Here is a 27,951-nt window from a genome sequence, read left to right on the forward strand (position 1 = left end):
TATATTTGCAATTAAATATGGGTTTATGTGATTCACAGATTATCATTTTGCTTTTATTTACATTTTACACAACGTCCCAACTTTTTTGGAAATGGAGTTGTAAACATTTGCAAGAATTTAAGTTTCAAAAATCATTCAGTAACCAAAAAAAGAGCATGTAAGACTTGCAGTTTACAAGGAGTTTGAACAGTATATGGGGTGAAGAGGAGTTGGGAAGTGTGGTTTATTTTCTTTCGAATAGTACAACCCCTGGCAAAAAATATGGAATCACCACTCTTGGAGGATGTTCATTCAGCTGTTTTATGCCTCATAACTAGTACTTTGTTGCACCTCCTCTGGCATTTATGACCACTTGATTTCTCTGAGTCATAGACTTGACTAATGTAGAACAGTATTCTTCATCAATGAGGTTTCAACTTTGTCAAATAGCAGTTGACAGATCAGCTCTAGGATGTTGCCTTGCCTTGCACCATTTACCTTAGTTTCATACATTTTCAATGGCATCGAGATCCAGATGGTTTGCTGGCCATTTCATTGATGGATATGTCTTTCCTGAAGAAAGGTTGTTAATGTTCTTTGCTCTATGGCAATATGCATTATCATCCTGGAAAACTCCTTTCAATTGATGGAATGAGAAAAGTGGTGGAAATGGAAGAAAATAGTGCATGATAAGGGACCATCCTGTAAAGCTGATCTGTCCACTGCTATTTGACAAAGTTGAAAACTGATTTATGAAGAATACTGTTCCACATAGTGAAGTCAATGCCTCAGAGAATTCAAGCAGTCATAAAAGCCAGAGGAGGTGCAACAAAGTACTAATTATGATTGTTTTAGGTTTGTGATTCCATATTTTTTCCCCTCAGGATTGAGTGATTCCATGTGTTTTTCCTGCATGATCTGAAAAATAAATTGCCTTTAATTACTACAATTTTTGTAACATCAAGAGATGTTTCACAAAGCTAGATTGTTCTAGCCTGGAAAAATCCAAACTCATTCACAAAGTGAATAGAGGCTGGTGACCCTCGATTGGGAAACGTTTGCAACACTTGAATCGTGACGGCACTAACTTTGAAATCATTGGTCCAGCCTTACCAATCACATTGATCAGAGATTCCTAACATTACTTCTTATTTCGCCTAAACTTTACAAACTGACAATAAACAGCATAAAAATTCAATACATTTTGTCAGGAGTTGTACATGGTAACACCATGTCGCATTAAATTTTTTGGAGCATTTTTTTCCATCTATAGCATGGTGTGATTGGACATTCAAGCCACATATTATAGAGATTAAGAGGCTGACTGTTATTGGGAGTACAATATTTGAGGTAAGATACTTTAGAAAAAAAAGACTCGATTTGACTGTCTTTTAAGACTTTAGTAGGGGAGAATCAGCCCAATTGTAACACTTTTTGACAGGTCTCCATTCTCATTTTACACAAATTCGGATAAAAGCATGAAATGACTACAGGCCTCTGTGGTCATGACAAGGTTTGAAAGACTAATATTGGCCCATCCGAAGAGCATCACCTGGACATGCTGCAGTTAGCTTAACAGGCAAACAGGTCTATAAACATTGGACTGCGTTACATCATTAAACACCTTGACTTCCCAGGGACTCCTGTTTGTGGACTTCAGGATAGCATTCAACACCATTATTTCAGAAATGGTCTGTCCCAAATTTTCACCGCTTAGAGTTTCTCCTGCTATCTGTCAGTGGATAACCAGCTTCCTGACAGTCAGGGAACAACAAGTGAGACTGGGGGACTTCTCTGGGGGAATCACTTCTGACATAAGTATAATCAGCACTAGTGATCCCTAGGGATCCGTGTTCTCTCAGCTACACTTCTCCCTCTACACCAGGGGTTTTTAACCAGTGGTCTGCAGCCCACTGGTGGTCACCGACCATGCATCTGCAATGTAGTTTCAAAGTGATAAGCACTTTGTAATTCGGTGATGGCCCTGAGGTTGCTTCCTTTATCGAGGTGATGTTCCTTGGGACCAATTTAAAACCCATTCTCTACACTAATGACTGCATCTCCATGGAAACTTCTGTAAAACTCATTAATTTGCTGATGACACTAGTCATTGAATTCACCCAAGATGGTGACAAGCCTCCACCATAACACAAGTCTTTCAGTCTTCCATATGCAATTAGTGCAACTTGGAGCTGAACAAACTGAGGATCAGGAAGATGCACGTTCTTGGGAAATATTATTTCTCATGACCTAAAGCAGAATGTGTAACAAGAGCTGCTAATCCAGTTTTACTCTGCAGTCATCTGTCCTATGTATCCTTATCAAGTACAGTCTGGTTCACAGCTGCCCACACAACAGGACAGGAACAGACTGCAGTGAACATATCATTGGGGCTCCTCTTTCCTCCCTCAGGACATTCTTTTGTAATTTGTAACATTCCAATACCCATGTTTCAATTTCAGGAAAAACATAAAATGTTACATCATCCTAGAGCAGCATGCCAATTATGCAGCGATATTTGTCAACACCCCGCAAATCACCATGCCTAAAGGTGAAAGACTCCACAAGTCTCAACCTATTAGCACCAAAGTCCAGCAATACAGTCTTAATGGGGCGCTCTTGGCCAGGGTTAATATCTGAGTCCAACAGCCAAATTACACCCCTCCCTTCCGTACTTCTGAAGTAACATGTTGATAGGCTGAAATAGTGCATGGCTCTTTATAATTCAGAGAGCAAGGACTGTGCCTGACCACCAGAGCCTTTTAAAAAGCACACAGACACTAGGAAGACAGATGAACACGAGGATAATTTCACTGAATTCAACAATTCTAAAAAGGCCATCCTCTGCTTATTTCAGGCTTTGCTGTGGTAACTTTGAGGTTGACCCTTTGAGGATGATCCCTCTGAGTACAAACTTGGCATATGGATCATATTAACCCAGAGCTACATAACTGTACACACAGTTGATTTCATAATGGCATATGACAGTTGTATCAAGAATGTTTTGGGAGATCAAGCAAACAAACTAGTTCGTACTGTTTTCAGATTTTTTTCTGTGCTTAAAAATCCCACAGTACATTCTACAGACAGCAAAGGAGATTTTGTACAGAAATAAGCGTAGAAGTACTCAGCTGCAACACGTGTAAAGTTGTTGCTAAATTCCATTTCAGAGGCAAATATACAAAGAAACAACACCAGCTGCCAACAGCTAAGCTATGACACTACATTACACAAAGAGAGCTAGTTCATTCCAAACGGGATATGTAAGAAATGCTTTCTTTTTTTGAAAAATCGGAAAAAGTGCAATAAGAGTATGACCATCTACAACTCAACAGGCTACCAAACATGTTTTTTTTTCTTCTTTTTGACCCATCCTGGCTGGGCATTTTATATGTTCCTTGAAACCCAACTTGTTACAATCACCTTGACATTCAATAAGTTGTACATGAGACATGAAAAAGTAGAACAAAATGATTGTGATGACATTTCTTCTTTGGGCAACAGGTATGTAAAAAACACTGTCCCAAGGGAACATAATCTTCTTCTTCCATTCACGCAGACTTTCTTTTTTAAATTCAAGAACATAGTATTTTCTTCATATAAAATGACATGTTTAAAAAAGCTGAATTAGGACTCGTTACACTTTTGTTAATTCTATGTACTCCAAAAGTGCACTGATGCGAAAAGAACTTCATTTTGATAACGTGAGTGGGGAGAATCTCAGACAGTGCGCAATATTTTCAGTTGTTAAGAAAATTAAATCTCTAAATTTCTACTTTCCAACTACAATTACATGGAGCAGGCAGTAGGTAAGTTTGGTTGATAGACTGGCTGCCTGAACAAGCCTGACTGTTGGTCAACAGGAAGATATGATTCTGATATGACTTGCGACCACCACACCTGTGTTAGGTCTGTGTGATTGACAAATTAGACAGCATTTTGGGAATTCAGGACTAACCCATCAGGAGTCACAGTATTATGTAGTACCTCTTAATGAAAGAACATCATATGTTCCATGACAACTTGATACAAAAACATTTTAAATATAAGAAAAATAATAAGGCCATCTTTGAAAAGGGTCACACAAAAGGTCTATGATGCATCTTGGTGGAAGGATGTGGGCACACACATTGAAAAAAACACAGCACATCCCAAATGGAGCCAACTGGAGTGTGAATACTCTCGCATAGACAATGCTGAAAATAAGAGTAACAGCACAAAGGAGGTTTAACTTATATACAAATCTATAGGTTATTTGTATATCACAATACACATTTCAGAAAATAACTAAGACATGGCACAATATATGACATACCAAAAAAAGGAACCAAATGCTGCATACAAAAAGAACAAAAACAAATGACATGAACATGGAGAATATGAGCAATATACATATGAAATTGCAGGGAAAACACTTGAATGTTCAAAGCACCAACATGAAAAATAAAATGCTGTCATTTTCCTTTTTCTTCTAGCATGAGAAAATTGTCTTTTACAGCTGACTCCATAGCAATCAAATTGAAGAAAAAATCTTCTTGCTGAGGATAAGAAAAAAGTATTGAAATCTTCTTGCTTGAACTGATATTACTGTCCTCTGAGAATGTTGGCACCTTCCCCTTTAGTTTAAAAAAGCAAACAGTTGATAACATGGCCATCTCCTTCCTGAGACTAAGCAAGGTTAGCCAGAATGTTAAGTTTATTTTCTGTTTTTTTTTCTTTTGATGTTCTTGTGTTCATTTGAAAGGTCATCCTATTTATGAGTCTGTAGTGTATGAGACTTCACTGGAGTTACAAAGGTGCTGTGCTCAGGTGGTAGTGATGGCATTTAGGTCTTTCATAAGGCCCTCCAGATGAGCCATCTCCTCTGTCAGCACATCTGTCTTGTAGCTCTGTAGAACATAAAGGGGGTGTGGTGTTACTGTAAAGAGGGGTAGTCAGCCCAAGCCAAGGAGTTCATGCAGGGGGTTGGGTGTTTGAGGGATGCATTTTAACGAAGGGAAGAGTGGTGGGACTCTATAGGCTGTGGAGTACACGACTTGGAATGTCAATGGCACTGAAGAGCACAAGCATATGGAAGCAGCCAATACAAGTTTAGGTTTTTATAACATATGCAGTGTGAAGTATTGTTGAATGTGTTACAGTTTTCAGCATAGCATTGCAATGGAAACATGCAGCCAATGACAGCCATGAAATAAGAAGGAATTGAAACAGAAGGTGACAAAAAAGAAATATATTTAACATAAGAAGTATGCAATAGATAATGCAACACTGAAAACATATCAGCATATTTTGGAATCTACAATATTCTTTGTTCTAGGTATGATTTGAATAATGGAAAGTATACTCACATTTTCTGGATCCTCCAACATCATGCTGCTCTCTGGCACATCTGGGGCACTGGGCACTGTAACAGCCATGGGGGGTCGGGTTCTTCCTAGTGTGCCAATGGAAGCAGTCTTAACTGAATGAGGCCCTGCTAACAGCAATGTGAAAATACAGCAATGTGAGACATTAGATGGATAATTTAAATTCAATGTCAACTGATCAAGGTGAGTAACATATCCACAATAGGTAGGAGGACATCACCTGTTTGCGCAAGTAGGGGGGTGCTAGGCAAAGCTGGTGACTCAAAGTTAGCGTTGTGAGGAGTTATGGCTGGCACAGCAAAACTCTTGAGTGGGTGTGTTGGTCGCACATGGGCAGTGGGTGGGTACGTATTTGGCTCATCTTCAGCAGCTGAACTGTGGTAGCTGACATCTGTCTCAGAGGGTTCCACTGAGTAGATAGGTTGTGCAGAGGCAGCGGGGAGCAGCTCCGTACTGGCAACGTTGCGGCTCACTGACTCTGCAGAGTTTTAGAAGATCTGAAATCACTCATAAGCCTTTTAGGTTGAGTTTGAAATGAACATGCCTTCAAATACTTGTTCAAAGTATACAACACTCCAGGTACTGAATAACAGTTCTATCAGTGTCGAATTATCACAACAGATATGGCTCCAGTGCCCAGGATCAAGATTTCTTGATCCCACTCCCCATCTCTCTCCCACTAATTTCCTGTCTACTCTTCACTGTCCCATCAATAACAGCTACAAAAGCTCACAAATTATAATTTAACAATAATAATTAAAAAAAAAACAAGAATCTTTGTTACTCCTAATAAAAAAATCTATCAATTCTATCAATTCTATGTCGTGGGTTGCTTCCAGGAGCTTTATGTGTGGACTCCGAAGATCAAACCTGGGTGCATACTTCTTGTATGTGGTCACTTCCAAAAATCAGCAGAAGGGCCTATTGAGTATTGACCTAATTTAAATATAAACTAAAGGTGTACCATGCAGTGTGTTTCAATCATCTCTGCATTCATGTGATAAGGCTTGTTTAGGACAGTTAAGAACAAAATTATTCTTATATCATAATTGTTTCTACCACATTGTCTTGCAACCTTTATCCATGTGGCAATGTCATTTTCAGTCAGAACAAACACATTGGTCAAGAGAAAATCAACATTAAATCAATATTTGCCAGGGGTATGAATAATTTTGTTCTTAACTGTATGTCAAATTGCCTGCCAGGAGCATAGTGCAAGAGAAAACAATTAAATGATAGATAGATAGATGATAGATAAATGTTGATAGAGCTGTTGGTGGTGTGGTTGTAGCTATGAGGTCAACAAGGCCTGGAGCTCAGTAGTTTTTGTCAGATTCCAAAATAAAATTTAAGGCCAAATACAACTGAATGGTATGGAAGTTCTTCAAATAGCAATTCCTTTTGCACATTAAAAAGTTGAATGGAAACACAGCTACTGTGAAAGGGACAGAGTGAGGTCAAAAGCTTAATAATGAGTCATTCCGTCTCCTTTCACCCAATGCCTCCCACCTGATCATCTCAGAATTTCCTGAAAAATTCTAGTAAAAAGATACACTTGTTAATAAGAAAAATCCAAAATATTAAGTCTCTACTGTTAATAGTTTTCACATTCATAAATATTGAATGAGGGGTTTGAGGGATTAGGATTTTGGCATCCTATTCATCATAATCAAAGCCATTTTTAAACAGTAATATCTGGAAAACTCTCACCTGTAGCCTTCAAATGTTCTACAGTCAATATATGTTACTAATAGCATCCAGACATGGAATGTCAGGGGTGTAGCTCAAGTATAACCTACGGTAGGTTAAACTTTTTCCAAAAATTTGCTTGGTGAAATAAAATAGCACATTTGAAGAGTTGTTGAGCCCCCAGTTTTGCAGATAGAAGACTTAGATTTTACAGTAAGCATCTCTGGTACTGTATCAGGTTAAACACAATTTAGTTTTTTGATCATATTCACTGACACCGACACTATGCTCCGACAGAGAACAACATAAACAAGCCGGTTAAAAAAAAAAACTCCACTTAGAGCCTGTTATTTGTTTTAAACAAATCCACAGATCCCGGTTCTTCTGGTCCAATCAGAGCAGGGCTGTGTGAGATCTGACTGTCAATCAGTCTGGTGCAGTCTGGTGCGCACAGACGAGCTCAAACTCGATGAGAGGGTGCTCGCTGGTAGTGGGGGAGGGGCATGAGAGTTGTAAACATTCAAAATTTTGGCTCAATCTCAATCTGTCAAACTTGCAGAACTGCAGCTTTAAGGCGCAAAAATGCAAAAAACACATCTTCGCCCAACTTCAGAGCCATATTCCAAAAAACTGACAACAGGGATCAGGTCCTCAACTTACTTTTTTTGAATGATCAAAGTCTTGTTAAAATCATATAAAAAAATTGGGAGGGTGTTCAGCCTCATTTTGTCACTTTCATTCTTGTATGATTTCAACAAGAATTTGATCTTTCAAAAAAAAGTAAGTTTAGATCTGATACCTGTTTTTTGGAATATGGCTCTAAAGTTGGCAAAGATGTGCTTTTTTATTTTTTATTTTTGTGTTGTGTTTTTTTATTTTTAGATTTTTAGATATTGCTGTTTAAAAATGGCTTTACAGAGTATGATACCAAAAAAATGCCCCTCATTTAATTTTTTTAATGAGAAAACTATTAACAATAGAGAGTTTAATATTTTGGATTTTTCTTATTAAGAAGTGTATCTTTTTACTATAATTTTTCCAAGAAATTTCTGAGATGATCAGGTGGGAGGCATTGGGTGAAAAGAGGACGGAATGACTCATTATTAAGCTTTTGACCTCACTCTGTCCCTTTCACAGTAGCTGTGTTTCCATTCAACTTTTTAATGTGTCAGGTGGGAAGATTTTCAGAACTTAGGTGAAAGTAGACGGAATGACCCTCATCCAAAGCGATTTGGGCCAATATCTAAAGACTGGAGAATTGCACACCCTCAAAATTTCCCATCAAATAGAAGGCTACAAAGCATGTGTAGGTAAAAACAAACAACAAAAACACAAACTTGGGAGGTTAAACAAGGCATACGCATCATAGCTGCCACGCATATCCTACATCTGTTTGGTGTGTCTGCCGTGCACGTCTCAAAATTAACACAACACACAAGATGCAATATTCACATGAGTGTTAGGGGAGTGACAGTACAGGAGCCGGCATTATATTTAAGACTCTGGGTCAGAAACCCACCACCACCATAAGGTGACAGCATATGACATGACAGGACGAGACGGATGCCAGGATGGACATATAGACAAACATGCCAGGATGATGACAAGACTAGTCAAGCATACAGACAAAAATGACAAATGTGTCTGGTTTTAGGGTCTTAGGTCATCGTTGGATTCTGTAGAAAGATTATAATCAGATTCAAGGTTTTCTGTAAAGGCTGATATATTGTTTTTGTTGTGGGCTGCTGCTACTTCTGTTCTGTTCTATTCTGAAATTAAATTGGTCCAGTGAATGATATGGGTTTGAATTCTGCTTGATGTTCCACTGTCATAAAGTGGAGACCTTCAGTAACATACAGTAGAGCCGGCATCACACTGAAGCCAAGATTTGTTCACAACGCAGTGTACACTAACACTATATATCCCTGGCAATAAGAGCGAGCTTTCTCTGCCTACTGCAACAGTAGATAATATACTGTTAAGTTTATAACATAGCTAGATAGCCAAGCAGATGTTAGTTGTTGTTTTTTTTTTCTTAATGTTAGGTCATATGTGATGCCAAACAACAAATGTATCAAATGTATATTTTGGCCTTACCAGTGTCAAAAACTGATGTTATGATCCATTACCCCGTATGTTATAATTCATCAACTTGGCTGGATTTGGCTTGGCTGCGCTCATATATTAACTTATAAAATAACTGTAAATGTTATTAGGCCCTTTCACACTGTAGGAACGTTTTGCAGTTCATAGAACCTCTTTTTTCCCGCATTCAGACAGCATGGAACTGGCGATTATTGAGTTCCTCTGACTGCAGTTATAACTATTTGAGCTCCTACTTTGGGGTAGGGTATTTTCCCTGTGCGTAGGAACCATGACTGATGTACATGCTAACTTGACCAAGGCAGCAGAAGCACCATTTAAAAAAAAAAGATTTTATACAAATAATTCAGCTTCTGTTTAAATTTGCTGAACGTAAAACTGCACAAGAAGGCTGCAGCGGCTGACTACTGTTACACGACAAATGCTTTCTGGACAGATGAGAAGAATAAAGATGAAAGCAATGCTGATTCTTTTTCTTAATGCTTCCTGATATCATGAGCTTCTAGTTTGTCAATAAATAAAAATAATCAGTAGCTCGTAACTAAATAGCAATGCTGTCCGTTTCATTACTTTATGCTCATGTAATAATTGGGCTACAAACAAATGTTAAGTCATCTCAAAGTTCCTGTTGTGTACAAATGCAAACAGACAAAAAGTGTAGTTCTTAAATTTCCTTAGACATTAAAGTGGTTGTTAAAGTGCCCATATTATGAAAAAAAAAAACTTTTTCTGGTATTCTGTTATTTTGTGTCTCTGGCACTTCCACACGCATACAAACTTGGAGAAAAAAAACCATTCATACTGCTTTGAGTGAGATACGGGTTTCTGAATGTATCCTGCTTTCAGTCTGTATGTGCTGCACATACAGGCCCCCTTTTTATCGCAAAAGATGACTGTTTAGATATGATGGAAACCTATGGAGCTGCTTCGAAGTGGGGCTTATACTTACTAAATCTTTAAACAAAAGTGAATAAAAAATAAAGTTACTGGTCCTATTTTTAACTTGTTGAAAAATAGTCATAATATGGGCACTTTAACCTGGAAGGTGCTCTTTAAGATGTTGCAACTCTTCTTCTGTTCCAACTGTACAATGTACTGTTAGGATAGGTTAGGGTCACAGAGTAGGGATAGCACTGACTTACAGGCAGGGCTTCAGTGATGTCACTACCTGTGGATAATTGGGTAAATAGCAACTGTCCTCGCCCACCTGGGAATTGGTCTTGGAGTCTCATGGTTTGGCAGGCTTAGCTGGAGCTGAGGCCTGTTCCCCTCATGTTGCCATATGCCAGAGAGAGACTGTGACGTTTTGGATTTGATTTGGACTAACCATCACTAAAGATAATAAAATCTGAACTGTATACGAAACACCAAGGCTTGGGCTGGTCGTAGAACTATTGGGCAGGGAGCGTTAGGATGCCACAGCTATCTGATGCTCCTGCCAGCTATAAACACACCCACACACTACAGTTAGGACCTACTTCCAAGTTTGTGCACCACATGTAGAGCTAGTGTCTAGGGTAGCTGTTAGGTCTTTCTGGGTTTGTGTTCTGGTTTTGTTGCGAGGGGCTTTTAGTTAATATCCAACCCCTAGACGCGAAAGGCCTGAACCACATCATAACAGTACACTATACCTTATGGTAAGAAATATTCCTTAAACCAATCTGTAGCAGTTGATTGTATAACGATAGTGAGCAATAGTGTATATTTTGGTCCTACTTAGCTAACAAATATGAAGACAAACCTTATTAATGATCATTCTTCATACTCCGCGATTGTATTCTGACACTGGATAATGCTGCTATTACTTTGAATTCAAGCTCATTAATATGAAAACTATTTATTGTTGCATAATATTAAGCAGCCTACAGCCAATCTTCAAAAACTTTGAACTCACTAGTTGCACGTTTTCAAACTGTGGTTACTGCTCATGACATTCAGTTGGTTGCTGACCTGTCTCACCTGTGGAATTGGACCCGTCTAGATGAGAGATGGGGGTGGTGATGGACCGAGGGCTGTGTTGGTGATGCAGGTGGCCATGAGTGGGTGAGGCCAGGGTATCCAGGTGATAATGGTGATAATGGTTATCAAGGGAATGGATGGGATGGGCACTGATCACAGCTGTAGACAGACAACACAAAACAACACACAAACTATGATTATATCATAAAGACTCAAACTCTAACAGACAACCAATACACTTTTGCAGAGATGATAAATGATTAGTTATCTGCAGGCCCTCACATGAAAAATACTTATTAGTTAGTTAAAAAAAAAATTTTTAAGTATATATTTTTTGGGCTTTTATGCCTTTAATCTGACAGGATAGTGGAGAATGACAGGAAGTGAGTGGGAGAGAGAGTCAGAGTGGGATCCGGAAAGGACCACGGGGCGGGAATCGAACCCGGGTCGCCGGTGTACGGTGCAGGTTCCCCGGCCAGTTGCGCCACTGCCGGGGCCTCAAATGCATTTATAACAGTAACACAGACATTGACATAAATGAAGAGCCAAAGATGCAAAACTTCTTCATCATAAACACAATCTCATACACAATGTCATTCACAACCTCTAAGAATCTTCATGCCTCCACAAGCCATGAGTGAACAATAAGTTATAAATATTATTTGAAACTAGGGCTGTCAAACGGTTAGTTTTTTCTTAATCATAATTAATCGCTGAATTTCTATAGTTAATCGCGATTAATCGCATATTATCACATGATTAAAATTGTATTATTTTTTTACGGTGCATCAAAGGGTCAAAATAGTAGCAGAAAAAGAGAATCGTTGATAACAGAACAAGTGATGGTGTAAAATTAAAAAATCTTTGGCGGCACGCGATTAACAGAAATTAAACAGCGATTAACACGTTAACGCTGACAGCCCTATTTGAAACTATTATTTATTATCCTGCTGGCCTGAATGACTACCGCCCTGTTGCACTGACATAGCTATGAAGTGCTTTGAGAAATTAGTCAAAAACTACATTTGCACCTCATTGCCCCAAAATCTAGATCTCCTGCAGTTTGCCTATCTGTCTAATAGATCTACTGATGATGCCATTCATTTTATACTGCACACTGCATTAGCCCACCTTGATAACAGGCATTTAATACAATCAAACCTGTTACACTCATCATTAAGCTGGAAGATCTTGGACTGCATTCATCTCTGTGTAAATGGATTTTCAATTGTTCTTGACTGGTAGACCCCAGGTGGTGAGGGTGGGTAGCCACACCTCTTCGTCCCTTACCCTCAACACAGGAGCCCCACAGGGCTGTATTTTAAGTCCACTGTTGTATTCCCTAACACACATGACTGTACGGCATTACATGACTCCAACATCATTATCAAGTTTGCTGATGACACAGCAGTAGTTGGCCTCATTTCTAAGAACAATGAGCAGGCTTACTTGAATGAGGTAAACAGACTTTCAAACTGGTGCCAAGACATCAACCTACTCCTAAATGTTACCAAGACTAAGGAGATGTTTTTAGATTTCAGGCGTGATCAGCAGAAGGTTTACTAAACCACTCCAGATCAACGACTCTCTGGTGAAGAGTAGAGAGAGAGAAAGGGTAGAGAGAGAGAAAGGGTAGAGAGAGAGAAAGGGTAGAGAGAGAGAAAGGGTAGAGAGAGAGAAAGGGTAGAGAGAGAGAAAGGGTACCGTCTTTTTCACCTCAGACGCCTGAAGTACTTAAGGCTGCCAGCAATTACTTAAGAACTTTTACAGAGCTACCATTGAAGGTATTATTACTGGGAATAACAGCTTGGTATGGAAACAGCACTCACCAAGACCACAAACCCCTAAAGAGAGTAGTGAGATCAGCTTAATGTACCACTAGGAGTGCACTACCCAACCTACAGTCACTGACAAAAGTCTCATCACCCCTTTAGAAATTTAAAATTTTTTAAATACACACACTTTTGGAGTTTTTTTGAGAAAACAAACAAACCAGGACCATTTCAATAGTTCAACACAATTGAAACAACAATTGGTTTCCCCAAAATCAAAATATCACCAAAATGCTGCGGGGAGTGGATCAAGGCATCCATAAGCCAATCATAGGGCTACTGCACAGTGTGTAACCAATAGCCTAGTAAAGCAACAGTAGGCAGTTTTATTTGTACAGTTATTAATAAATTAAATTAATTATTTAATTGTTATTTTTAACTCACTATGTACACATATACATCACAGATAGCAAAGTCATATTTGCAGATATTGGTCCACCCTCACTATTAATTTAACTGAATATTAAGAAATAAAAGTAAAATGTTATTAAAAAGAACTGAATCGATTAAAAAAAAGTATAACTGAATAGATTAAAAAGCGTTTGTACCACAATTGGCAAAGCCTTCTAGGAGACTGTCGGAACATTTTCCATGCGTTGAGTGCCAAAAACGCAATATTGTGTTTTTAGCTTTTTTTTTATTACGAAAATAGACACTCGAACACACCTTATGTGCGATTTTGGGAACTCTATGATGAATAGAACTAAAATAGATGACGATCGAAAACTCATGAAAAAGCACAATCTTTATGTCGGTTATAGCGACACAGAAGTTACCGACCAAGAGGAGGAATTATGGAGCCCGACAGCAGTAGAAAGGTGGTTTTGTGAACAGAAAAACTATTTATCTTACACAAGTCCTTTGACGCAGAAATGTAAGTGTCAGAAGAGTAACTGGCTCAAACAGCACATATTTCATAAAAGACGCTATATCTCCCATTTCTAGAAGAAGAAAAAAAACAGGGATTTTGCTGAAAACTAGCCACTGTTTAGATTGGGATATCTCAGGAACAGAGGCATGTAGAAATAAACGGTGTGTACCCACTTAGAGCTTAAAGTCTCACCTTTCAAACGAGCCATAGTATGTGTCCATAGCTACAACATAGAATGCGCTGTGGCTCTACAAACAATTATCAACAATTATCAAGATTGCTGGCACTCTGGGCCAAAGCTTCCGAAAACAGCGCGGCATTCAAAGCGTTAAGGTGTGCCATCCCAGACCACAGAACAGTTTAATGCATAGCCTGAATAGCTACAGAGACATGGGTTTTCATGTCCTGTAAGCACTTACGCTGAGGAGGCTGAGTGTCAAAAGGCATCATCATCTTAGGCCTCATTCCCCGACGGCCTGCCAATGTAGACATGTTGTCTTCTGACTCATGGCCTGTGAAGCAGTAAAAAAGCATTTTAACTCATATTAAGCCAGTCTTCCTTCTGGTAGAATATCAGGAACACATGAACAACCAACCAAAAATGAACAGTCAGTCAAACAGTTCTAGCAAACCCCGCTTGGCCAAATCTGCCATCTGAGTTGACACGGAATTTAATATAGTGGACTGGGAAATCTATATGATTGCAAATATTAGGAGATATTAAGAGAAGATAAAAAATATGCTTAATAAGCGTAATGTTCTTTTAGGATACTGGATGTCCCTACAGCAAGGTTTCCCTGTTTTGTGCATATTTGCTGTTTTCTTATAATAACATCAAGAATTAAACTGATACTCACTTTGAAAGGAAAACCTGATCACATTAGCTAATTGTTCATCATTCATTGAAAATAATTTAAAAATTACTTATATAGTATTATGCTTAAGTATGATTACATTTATACACAGTTTAAAAACACTATGCATGTTCCAAACCCAAAATGCATCATATCTCCTGGCCTTGATTGGTTTGTATGACATTTTACATTTTTTATCACTGTAATTTTGTCTTGACGCATCAGTTTCTCAAGAACACTCCGTTAACGTTAGCACTGGGATTGCTGTTGCATAGACTCACATCAATTGCATCAATCTGCAATTGGGTCAGCCAACCAAAATGATCAAAAGAGCTAATCCTTACCAGGGAACCAACAGTTACAGCAGTCACGTGTTAGAAGGGTTGGTTTGACTTATTAAACTTCGGAGCCACAAGGCACACTGCTTTGTATAGTGAAAAAGCCTTTCATTTAAATGGGCTTGCTTGTTGCGACAAAATGTCTTCATCAGAGCAGAGTTATAGCAGTCACTTACCTGCATATGCAATCAAAATGTCTCTTTCCAGAGCAATAAAAAGGTTGACTATGAGTTTCAGGAAAACTGGACATTGTGATTCCTTTGTTTAAAGAGATGGCAATATGCTTGCCTTGCATTAGATAAAAATGTCCGCCAAATTTTGTTGCCTTTTTACATTTAACATCTCAAGTTGATTTTCCATTGGACAATTAGTCAACACTAACTTTGGGCTACAGTAATAGTTTACATCTATTCCTACTTTGCAAAACAAAGCCATATCATACAAAAGGACTAATGATGTTAAAAAATAATCAGCAACGTATGCCAAGGCAATGGTCTATAAAACTGGACACAGAAAACAGACAATAAAGATGTTGCCTAACTAACCTGTTGGTGAGCTGTTGGTGAGGGAAGGTACGAACTTACCACGATATGAATTACGTCTCTGAAGCACTGGATTGTCCAAGGTGCTGTCAACAGGAGTGATATCCTGAGACGTACGTGGAATAGGAGTGTCCGTCATGACTGGGTTGGGGTCAGGAGACTTGTCCATAGGCTTAAGCTCTAGCCGCTCGTGGTGTATCCACAGATCTGGTGGCTTTAAATCCTTGGAGTTGCCTTTGTACTTGTGTGACCCATTGGTGGACTTAATTGCAGCTCGTTTCCTATGATGCGTAGTAGACTAGTTAATGGCTGATTTACATGAATTAGTCACTTTTTTCTTGAATTAGTCAGTTTTCATGAATTAGTCACTTTTTACTTTTAACCTATTTCTGGACAGCTACATCAGAGCTAGAGTCTTGCAATAGCATAAAAGAAATGGTCTATTGCTGAGAAACAACTAGAACTTTCAAACAACAAGTTTTAATGATACACCATTTGTGACAGTCTGAGGATAATAGGTATCCTCGTCTTTCCCTCTCTTTCAGTCTGCTCATGAGATTTTGTTACAAATTAAACTACATATTTCTGACAGTCCATAGCACATCAACTGTGAGTGTGAACTAATCTTTCATTTCAGTGATAATTGCGTAAAACTGTATTCTCAACGTCTACAAACATCATTCATGTACATTATTTGTGTGGAAAATCTACTTTAAAATAGTCTTTCAAATAGACCTACCTATCAGAAATCACAGAAAAACAGGAAAGGAGTTTTCTACTATGAGGAGAATTATTAAGAGATCTGGGGCAAGTAAGGTTAGTAATGTTACATTTAATCTGTTAGATTAGAACTCATAGGATGTTTATTTGTGTGGCTACTTTGAATTTAAACACTATATCAACATGAAGGGGCAAATTCTCCCATGTGCATAAGTCAAAAAAGCACACATATTAGTGCTTTTCACCCTATGCACATTCTGTTCTCAAGTTAAGTCTGTCTTTTACCCGCCATGAAGGCAGTTACGTGCTTTGGGAGGAGCTACTCCAAAATCTGGGAGTTTCTTATACTGTATGAGCAACCCTTACGCGCATTCTGCCATTGACTTCCACACATTTTCTGCTAAGCACTTCTGAGGGCTGTATTAAGGTCGAGTAGCATATTGCTTGATGTCGGCAGTAGGCCTAGTTCTTACTACATGTATGCTGCATGTTCAAAGAACTTTACAAAATAACACTCCAGTATCCAATTTGGTGCTTTTTGGGCCTAAGTTAATATCAGAATTTCAGCTATGAACAAATAACTGAGGTACAAATCAATGTGGCATGTTTCACATTGGGTGCAAGTGGACAAAATATAACTTGTTACAGTACTGCATGCAACGGCAATGTAGACAATGCTACAATCATGCAGGCAAACATGGTGCACCTACTTCTTCTGCTGGGAGGTTGTGCGTCGAGTGCATAGAAATGCTCCAACCACCACCACTATGATGGTAAAGGCCCCCACTGAGATTATTATGATGATTACCAGAATGTGGTTCTCACTGGCACCAGACAAGCCTGTCTTCCCTGACAAAACATCAAAATCGAAATAATCAGGAGCATGTTGATGATGTAATACACAACATTATGAAAACGACACTACATGATTACGATGAGCTTTAGCATGGTTATGTAAAACGTAGTGACATTACCAACGACTCCATTTCCTTCTGGAGGTGGTAGTCGGCTACCGGGTTTTGGGAGGCCAGAAGCTGTGAGGAAGTATAAGAAGGATAATTCAGTTACAATTAAAGCATGTTACTGAATATTATGATGATTTCTTATGGGACATTTCATATTAGCCATGACACCATAGACTCAGATTTTTATGATGACTAATATATTCCCAGGGTCCACAAAACATGTATGACCAGACCATGCCCAGGCTATAACCATTTTAGCCACATGAGGTCATACATGTCACCACGCTGTTTAGGCCATATCTCAATATCTCATCTCTATTCTACTTTTATTTTCAGCCCTACAGCATCTCATAGCCAGCAGACCAGACGCATCTTAGAGCACATTTTAATTTGCTCTGGCAGATCCGTCTGGCCTCTCTCCCATCCACAATGATTTCCAAGTTACCATCTCCAGTTTTCTTTAATATGTTCCTTTACTAATGGACTACATACAAAGTTTTGAAATTGTAAGGGCTCTGCATTCAAAATAACATAATTAACATAACAAATACATAAATTTTCAATCAATAGAAAATAAGTGCTGGGTAGGACAGTTCAGTTACTTCAATGAGATATTAAATATCCAAAGATGTACCGCCCCAGTTTGCCAATTTCTAGCAATTTCAAGTTGATATGGACTTTATGGACATACATTACAGATATTTGCTAGTACATCGAGATCGTGCACAGACCTTCAAAACCATGCATATTTGGTTTACAGATGAAACAAAGAAAAGAGGAGAAATTACCTTGGTCATTAGGCATTTTGTCTGAGGATTCAGCTATTAGGGAAATAATAGGGAAGCATTAGCAGGATGAAAAACAATCAAAGTGGTTAGAGTCAGTTTTGAAAGACTGCATAGCTGAATGCAACAGTGAAATGTCCAGTTTTACAGCTCTCCAAAATGATTGTATGGGAGATTTAGAAAAATGGTCTGGATTGAGAGCTAGAGGAATGTGACTATGATTTTGCTGAATTCGATCAAATGCTTTTAAATCATTAGCATTTAAATCATTACAGCATTACGAGGTCCAACAAACCCAGAACTCCTTTGAATGAATTCCACTTCAGCCCTAACTGGGCATGTAGAGATAGACATGTAGAAAGTATTATGACCCCCGCCCGCATTCGGCGGGTGCTCCTACAGCATCAGCTGAGGCTCCACATGCACTTGCACAGACTGCCAGTACGTTATATCCTCCAGGTTGGTCTGTTATAAAGACACAGCTGTGCGCAATCATCATTGCCCTTGGACATTTTTCAGCCGGTTTACTTAGATGCAACCAATTGGACTAACATGGAATTTTCTTTTTTTTTTTTATTTCTTATTACTTATTTATTTTATTATTTGTTAATTTTGTTTGTTGTCTGTCTTGTATGTCTGGGTGTCACGGGTAAGCCGCTCTGTCCGGCATCTTTTGTCTGATGTGTCAATGTCTTGTGTGTGGAGCGCTTTGGGTTGCACTCTGTGCATAGATAAATGAGCTATATAAATAAATGTTATTTAGGTTAATAACTTACTACTTGGCGGGTGCTCTCCAGCACATCAACTGAAGCTTTACCTTAACTTCAGTGTTCTATTTGATCCCTGTATGGGCCACATGAGCTTTCATATGTATACACACAGCACTGAATGAAAACTACATTATGTTACCTTAAAGGAACCATATGTAAGATTGTGGCCAAAACTGGTACTGCAATCACTTTCAAATTACTGTAGAGCGGTGTATCCCCTCCCCCTCCCCCCTGACTCGAGGTTGCCAACCCGGATGCCAAAACACTACTGACTTCGTGATTAGTAGATAGGTAGAGGGTGGAGCATCAGGCCAAAACACAACATGACATGACAAAACACAACATCAACATCAGTTGAGGGCTGCAACTTCACTTTTTAAATGGCAATATCCTGGCCGGACTACTGTTGTCTTGAGAGTGAACCTGATGAAGCATAAGGCGAAAAGCGTTGTTCACTAGTAAATAAAATCAGCAAAGAAATCCCACCAGTGTGCGGTGATCCTTCACTCTCCTGGCTATCAATTAATGACTGCACCTCACCAGCACCTGGAAGGCTGTGCACGGGAATTTCATCCTTTTCAGTTACCTAAAATTATGTTCGTTTAATTTTACTTAATTAATTTTACTGTTTCAGTTTCTATCACTCTCTTTCTCTTGATGTCTTCAATCCGTAGTATTCATTTATACCACACTACCATACACGTTGCTTCTGTATTACAACAATGCAAAAGTTAAGCAGACAGGCTTTGGTTTACCATTGTCAAGCAGGAACCAAGATGAAGTGACATATTTTCATGCTGGTATGAGAACGAGAGCGGCAAGAGAAGCGAGATGTCAAACGGTGTCTTATGCTGGCAGCTTAGAATTTTTTTTTTAAAATATCGCCCACTCTTAGTCTGATTTTCAAGTTTTGCCAAATTAAACTGAATCATGTAGATCGCAAGCTGGATAGTGAAAATTAGAACCAGATGGAACAGGAAACAGGAGTAATGAATATATGCTGCGAAATACTCAGATTATCTCAGAAAAGGACAAACCTTTAGGTGTACGGAATTGTACAGCCTCTGACATGGGGCCCATGCCTTTGGAGTTGCGAGCCTGAATCTTGAAGAAGTATGTGGTATCCAGCGTGAGGTCTTGGATCTGATGAGTTAGTCTGTTGCCCACTATAGGGTCAATTACCCAGTTGTGCACCTCTGCGTTGACATCTGTGCTGTAGTAGATTATGTACCCTGGAGGGCAGAACCAGACAATCATATTTACTCATGCCTGTAGCTCTCACAGCCAAGTATATCTTACACACTTTAAATGTGCACGATAAGGGTTAGAAGTCAAATAAAGGCAAAACTTTACCCATAGCTTAACAATAGCTTTCACACGAGTAAACCATGTAAGCACATGATGTATGGAAATCTTTTGCCTTCCTTTAGTTCATTGGGCTGTTCGCTATTCAGATTAAAATTATGGCATACCTGTAATTTTTCCATTGGCTTCAGAAGGAGGCTGCCAGTTCACTATGATGGTTCTTGGCCGGCTCTCCTTGCTAACAACAGTCACATCTTTTGGGGAAGAGCTGGGAACTGAAAATTACATTTTGTGTTAACCTTTTGTGTTAACAATGTTAACCTTTTTTTTATAAACTACATTTTAGATCAGTCAGCCTTCAAAAGCAGTCTCAGTGGATTCAATTGCATCCTAAACATAAAGACACCTAGACTATGATGTGAGCCACTAGTCACTAGTGACAACAATATTAGTGACAACGCTAATAGAAAGTCATATCTATTTATGACTAAGAGCAGCCTTTTCTTATTAGAGAAGGAAATTCATCTGTTTTTTTTAATCATGTATGGAAATGTACACATATCTAAAAAATAATTTGGTGCATCGCGATGCATCAATAACCATTTTAGAAAAAAATCGTTGACCTCTGAATTAGAATCGAATCGTGAGGTGCCAAGAGATTCCTACCCCTAATGATTAAGGCGTGTCTGAATTGACAAAAGTTGCTTGGTTGCCTGTGTTACTAAGGTCTCACCAATTGTTACATTTTGTGATTTTGCCATCATTTATACCAGGTTTTGCTTGGGCAGTGGCATTATCGTTTTTAGTGATGTTAACACGCCCCTGGTTGCGCAAAGTTCATTTGACAACGTGTCAACTTGTGTGCTTGGTGAAATAATGATCACTGCGTTGGATGTAAGATAGGAACAAGACTTGTGTCGTGCCTTGCACCACAATGTGTCTGGTGACTCTCTGTCCTCATACTAAAAACGCAGATGACTTCATGTTAATACTGCAAAAATGTGTTCATGCAAATCACCTTGGTGGCATTTTGGTAAAACTTACTGCTCTCAAATGTTGTGCCATGGGCAGTCATGCTCCAAGTACTGCTTCTCCGTCCTTTGGTTACCATGACCGAAAACTCATATAGTGTGTTGGGCTTCAGTCCACTAACCATATGATTCAAGGTAGTAGTGTTGGCCATCTACAAATCAACACCCCAGTAGACGCACACACACACATATGCACGCATGCACACACACACACATACAAACACAAAGGGTAATTTCTTGTAGTAAATTGTCAAGGAAACATGCTGTCACTACAACAAATTCGTATTACAAACTAGTATTTTTTCAAAACATTTTATACATTTTTTCCAAAACATATAATATACAGTTTGACAATCTGGATTTGCTGGATGCCGAGGGGACACTGCATGCCACTACATGAATGCATGATTGAAAGAAAATGCAAAGGACTCTTTTCAGTTGTACAGTTAAAGACAGAAAGTTAAAAAAATATGTAAAAATAGCCCAGTTTGATTTATAGTGGCTTTTCCAAAGTCTTACACATACCTTAAACTTGGTGTTGGCTGGTATGTTAGTTTTCCAGCGAACTGTATAATAACGGGCATCTGTGATCTTCTGATTCTTGGGTAGCGAGTTGTCAGCCCAGCTGACCTTGACTGTGTCATGGCTGAGCACGGAGGCCTGCACTCCCACTGGGGGCAGCATGGGGGTAGGGTCTGGGACTGGAGTGTATGGAGCATGGAACAATTCATACAAATCAACATCAGGGTCTATGGGGTCTGCAAGCAGTTAGCACAATGTCCAGTGGCAACAAAACAAAAAGGCATGGTTGACGGGGACAACAAATGAATTAAGAGAGTTAAACAAAAACGCGGGAAGGGATGAGGGATGAGGTGAGAAAAGGGAAGGAGGTTGCAGGGGTAGGATTGGGATCAAAAGAGAGAGAGAAAATATTACATTAGTACAGAATATACTAAAACCATCAAGGCAGATCTAGGGATCCATCATCTGGTCAAAAGTATTATTTCAGTTATAAAAGAATTGTATTATGTACTCTACAGTCTACAAGAGGTTTTTCCACTACTGCTACTGATAATCTAGGAAGTAGAATGTAAGACATTTGATCAATAAAGAGAGTAAACTATGAAACATGCCAGGAGAAATAAGCAAGACTTTCAAATGTCCATAGGAAAAAAGAGTCAGCAGCACTTAAGCCCAACAACAGAGAATAGCTGGCTATGGAAGTTGGTTCAAGAGTTGAGCCACATAGCACCTAAAAGTTGCCTCACCAAGTTGAGACGCAATTTTTTACCCACAGCTTTTTCTTTTGAAATATATTCTTTCAGATTGTAAATTCAGTCTGGTGCAAGGTTGGAGACATAACCCGGTCTTAAAATCACTGACCTCTGAGATCAAACAACCATAACATCACAATTTTCTTTGTGCATTAAAGGTAGAATATTCAAAGAACAAGGAAATGGTGTAAAGTATGGAGTTGGAAATTGCTGCTGGCGATGGTAGAAAACCTCAAGTTTTACGCTATCACGACTGCGATGAGACGAGGAGAGTGGAAGAAAGTAAGATGTATAATACACCCTATAAGGTGCCCCTTAAAATGGTCTATACTTATGTGTGGTCATTCCTTATGTGTGCCCTTCCATTGGAAAAGGGTGCCATTATGGAGTGCCCTCTATGCTGCCCCTACATGAAAGTGTTCCAAACGGTGTCATTTCCAGTACAGAATGCAGTGGAATGCATTTGGAATGCCAAAATAGGTGTTCCTCTAGTGGATAAAATGTGATGCAGTATGTAAGAATATATGAAATATTCACTTTTCCACCTGTATATCCCAGTGGTGTGTACACAAAATTCACAAGAACTACCAATAAACAAGCTGGAAGACAGAATGCAGAAAATACAGCAGTAGGAATCTGGAACAGCTCTGAAGCATATATTGTGAGAGATATCAAGTAGCTGTCTCAATAATCTGACTACTGTGACTACTACCCTACTGTGAAATGGAAGCAAGCAGGAGTAGAGCTATCTGGTAAAGTTGACAGAATAAATCCCCTATTTATTTGACTGTTTTGGAAGGAATATTAAGAACAGAAACAATCATTCCCAGGAACATCTGATGGAGAAAAGTGAATTGACACAAATGGCTTTGGGCAAATAACTTCTTAATCCTTTGCCATCTCTAAGAGGGAAAAAGTTAGTTTGCCTAATAGTACTACCCATGAAGCTTGTGGTTAGTGGATAAAATTGTGTAGCCAACCTTTCACTACATTATTTGACATTATTGTTATTCTTTACCACACAAATGTTAAGGCCTATTTATTATTATTTTTGTAAATAAATCCATTAAAAATTTATATTTGAGAAACATTTCAGGAACACTGATGAAAAACTACCAACACCGTATCTGCAAGAAGAAACATTGTAAGTACACCTTTTCACTACAGGATTATCTGTAGTCTGTGAATCACCTCCATTAACTGCAGGATGCATACATACATAACTGGTAAACGTTTTTTCAGAGATGCTAGTCACACATTTATCAACCTGCAGTACGTGGACAACATGTCACTTTTATGAGGCAGAGTGAAGGCCAATTTACACCACAGATTCACAACTATAAACCAGCAACTAGCTACAACACAGGTTAAAAAAACTGAAGGGGTTCACACCAGTGAAACAACTTGTAACAACACCACTGTTTCCATAACAACACGTTTGTTACACTAAGCCTTGTAGCCAGATGAACTAGCTAGCTGACTACTTAGCCAGCAAAATTAACCAGCTAAGCGAAATACCCAACAGTCAGTCAAATTCTATTTATTTTTTGTCACTTTATAACTATACCAGTTTAGACTGATGTTGTGTAGACACTGGTGTTCTTTAAAACTGAGTTAATAAATACTTCTCTGCCTCTCCTTTTTTACCAAAACTCTGACATGGCATCTCTCCGGGACTGACTGACTGACAAGAGACCATAAGGTAAAAGTGTTCGATTTGATATGACAAATCTTTTGAAACAGCTCGCAACAGCTGGCAACGCCCTGCAACATTTAACTCACATCACTGCAACGGTTTGGACTAGTCATAAATCTTTGGTGTGCCATGGCTTTAAGGGTTCCTTCCACATGTATTCACGGTCTTACCTGATTGGGGCCGGGTGATGGCACTCTCATAGACAGGTATACCTTCTCCAACATTATTGAAAGCCTTCAAAGTGATCACATAGTGGGAACTTGGATCTGGATTGGAGACAAATAACAAAAGAGCATTATACCATGACAATACTAGCTCTGTAATTTTTGGTAGGACATGACATTTTATTAAAGTGTATAGAGTATAGAGAATATTGTGGGTGCTAATGCATCAGCATCACTTTATTCATTTCACTTTCAACTATTTAATTGGCAGTGTTCATGAAATCTATCTGATGTTAAACACTCCTCAATTTAACTTGTAACATTATAACAGGAAAAGACTGAAACCCTCTGTGAGCCTTTGCAGCTTATCTGCTTGGAATTTAAATGCACAAGCACATTTGGTGGAGGTTCACACTCTGTAACAAGCAAATTGTGTAAACACAATGCTATGTTGTTAAGTACTTGTGCAGCTGGATTGATGGCAGCTTTGTGTTTAGCTCCCCTGAATACTTGGGCAGCCGTGGCCTACTGGTTAGCGCTTCGGACCGGTAACTGGAGGGTTGCCGTTTCGAACCCCGACCAGTAGGCACGGCTAAAGTGCCCTCAAGGCACCTAACCCCTCACTGCTCCCCGAGTGCCGCTGTTGATGCATGCAGCTCACTGCCCCGGGATTAGTGTGTGCTTCACCTCACTGTGTGTACACTATGTGCTGTGTGTGTGTTTCACTAATTCACGGATTGGGATAAATGCAGAGACCAAATTTCCCTCACGGGATCAAAAGAGTATATATACTTATACTTACTATACTTATACTTGTCATTATGCATGAAAATATTGATTGCTTATTCTCCTATATCTACATACCAAAGATTAGCATTACATTAATGACAAAGTCCTGTAACACACAGACGCTTACACCTTTGGACACTCACCTAGGTTCTCAATGCTGTAGTACCGCTGTTTGTAGTCCACTTTTATAGTCTGAGCATGTGGGCTGCCGATACCATAGCCAATACTGTAACCTCTGACCACGATATCTTGGTTCTCTGGAGGAGTCCAACTCACCACTATGCTGTTGACCAAAGGTCGCACATGCAAGGAGCTGGGGATGTCTGGAACTCTTGACTCTGAATGATTCCAAAAAAATGTTTGAATTTATTCACAAACCATACACTGCAAAAAATGCTTATCTAATAAAATCTAACCAAGTGTTATTAATTTTAAAACATATAGTTTGTATTGTTTATCAATATTCAATTTTATGTTCAAATTTGTCTTTTTTATTTTAAAAACAAAGTACCTGTTCAGGCACCGGCACCGTTTATTGATTTAGCACCGGTATCGGATAAATTTGTCTGCCAGTGCATTGAGTAAATTTGTCTTGATAAGACTCAAGGGGGAACTTGGCAACTATTTCAACTTAATAAACCCGTTTAGAAATCATTTAGATGGTTAAATGACCGGTTCCGGTGAAAATGGTGACTTTCCCCACTCCCCCTAGCGTCCCCAGGCGGAAAACCAACATTGCAACTTTGGTACTACCGTCCCGGTAAGAGAAGTGAGAAACAAGACACTCGTTTTAAATTGTGTTTCTCACCTTGTAACATCCACATTGTTCTGTCGAACTTATGCTAACCGTTTCGCAAGCTTCTAAACAAATCCGTGTGCTTTATCGTTATGCACAACTTCTCCAGCAGAGGGGGAAATATAGCTACTCCTGCTAAGTTTCCCTTTAAGTCAAAATTATCTATCGAGAGTGTGCTAGAGTCTTCATACTTAAAACAATACCAAATAGATTTTTTGATCTTAATATAAGATTAATAACACTTGGTTAGATTTTATTTTTTGCATTGTACCTAACCCTAAACACCTTAAAGTACATCACTGTAGACAAAAAAGACAAAAAAGGGGAACTCACATTCATGAAAAAAATCAGTTAGTAAATTTGAATATTTAATAATGGTCTGTCCTGAAATGTCTTACCATCAAGGTCACTCTCAAATGTCTCAGAAGTAACCCAATCTGAGGCTGGACCTGACCCATTTAACGTCATAGCAGTCACTCGTACTGAATATTCAGTTCCGCGCTGCAAATCTGCAATTAAAAACAATTGTGTGTCATATCATCAATCATCACTATATATATATCAATCATCAATCACTGTTACACTACACTAATGACAACGGAGCACATAATAACAGCTGAGCACTGATCATACATTTAGAAATGTCCTTCATGTCTCCAGCTTAGTTTTCATCTGCAAATGCTCATAGTGTCATTCCTGTGTCAGATTTATGCCTGAAGCTACTAGAAAATATTTCAGTGACTGTTCCGTTATAAATGACTGACTGAGACGTAATTTGTACGAAAAACCCTGCTTACTGTACATATAAGAGCACATGATTTGGAAAGTGGTGGGGACAAAAATGCACACACAGCTTAGTTAAGTAATATTTTACTTATAACTGATTTAGCTTAGTCAGTGATAAGTAAATTCTGATATTATTTTACACCTGGCTCCTTAATGATTCATTAGGCCTATGCAGTTGAATCAGCAGTTTGATGAACTATTTAATTTATAAGATATGATGATGCATAACCTGTGATTTATAAGAAATACACTGATGGGAGTAATCATTTGGGCCCTAAGCTATTTTCAGACAGCCTGGCCATGCCCACCTAGATCTCCTTTCAGGGAAATACTAGTCTACTGGCATTTCCATCAGTTGGCAGATTACCTGCCCAATCAGCGACGAGAGGGGATGACGCTATAGTTTTGAAATCGAAATTGGCTGTGGTAAATGGTAGTAGCAACGCCTGCAAACATCCAAAATTGCAGTCAAAAGAATGTGTACATTTATTTACAGCAGAGGTAGGCTCACATACATTGTTTCCTGACTGCAGATGCTGTTTATTGACAGTCTGTTAAGTTTAGGCGAAGTAGGAACTAACGTCAGGAATCCCTGATTAATGTGGTTAGGCTGGACCAATGATTTCAAAGTTAACGGTATGTACGATTTCAAGTTAAAGGAGAAATCTGGCAAATTTTCAGATAGATCTCCATTACTCGAGCTCACCGAGTACTGTCGGTACGGTGGGAAAACATGAAAACATTTTTTTTTACCTAGCTCGAGTTGCTACAACCAGCAGTTAACACAGCAAGGCAGCTACAGTGCTACACTCTAGGGCATACATGGGCAACATACGGCCCGTTGGCTTTCCCTGACCGGCCCGTGTAAGGTCCGTGAAAGAACAATAGTCAAGAGCCTAGCATAGAGATAATGCATGCAAATCAATATTGTTGTTTTTATTTTGAAAGCGACTGCTATTTGTACGCCCATACATTTGTGCGTGGATGCATACGACGTAAACACCCTCACTGATGTGCTGGTGAATAGAATTAATGCTTCTGCGTCGACACAATGCAGTTGCCTTTACGTCGGCGTAAACCTTTCAAAGTTTTGTGTCTCTTATGTCTGCGTCGCTCACCACCGCAAAGGTTGTTAGAACGAACTCCTACTGCTGCTCGTTGGCGATACGAAGTGTTCATTTCAAAACGTTACTGGCAGATAGATAGTTTACAATCGGATAACCCCGTAATTGTAACCAAAATATGTCTGAGTTTATTTGCAAAGCTTATGTTAGCGAACTAGTATGATGCTACTACCCACAGGTTGCTTGAAGCAGCCGGCTCAACACACAGAGCCA

At 39.0% G+C, this 27,951-nt stretch overlaps 1 protein-coding gene across 5 annotated transcripts in view; it reads right to left on the reverse strand.

Annotated features, from left to right (window-relative positions):
* Positions 1-447: 447 nt before the first annotated feature.
* Positions 448-27,951, reverse strand: part of neo1a (neogenin 1a) — a 95,388-nt gene continuing 67,884 nt past the window's right edge. For 2 of the 5 annotated variants that reach the window (XM_076287633.1, XM_076287630.1), the window contains exons 14-29: positions 26,227-26,337; positions 25,176-25,370; positions 24,250-24,345; positions 21,635-21,810; positions 21,123-21,261; positions 20,246-20,353; positions 19,811-20,005; positions 18,007-18,039; positions 17,228-17,287; positions 16,964-17,102; positions 15,576-15,814; positions 14,219-14,311; positions 11,097-11,255; positions 5,566-5,823; positions 5,328-5,452; positions 448-4,868 (exon numbers count right to left, since the gene is read on the reverse strand). In XM_076287633.1, the coding sequence (XP_076143748.1) occupies positions 4,785-4,868; positions 5,328-5,452; positions 5,566-5,823; positions 11,097-11,255; positions 14,219-14,311; positions 15,576-15,814; positions 16,964-17,102; positions 17,228-17,287; positions 18,007-18,039; positions 19,811-20,005; positions 20,246-20,353; positions 21,123-21,261; positions 21,635-21,810; positions 24,250-24,345; positions 25,176-25,370; positions 26,227-26,337 (2,210 nt within the window). In that variant the 3' untranslated portion in view covers positions 448-4,784. The other 3 variants (XM_076287631.1, XM_076287629.1, XM_076287632.1) reach the window with 2 other exon arrangements.

This window comes from Alosa pseudoharengus, unplaced genomic scaffold (assembly GCF_046254945.1).
Source record: "Alosa pseudoharengus isolate Yale_2024_CS ecotype anadromous, Long Island Sound unplaced genomic scaffold, YU_APseudo_1.1 YU_APseudo_1.1_scf_16, whole genome shotgun sequence".
Lineage (NCBI taxonomy): Eukaryota > Metazoa > Chordata > Actinopteri > Clupeiformes > Clupeidae > Alosa > Alosa pseudoharengus.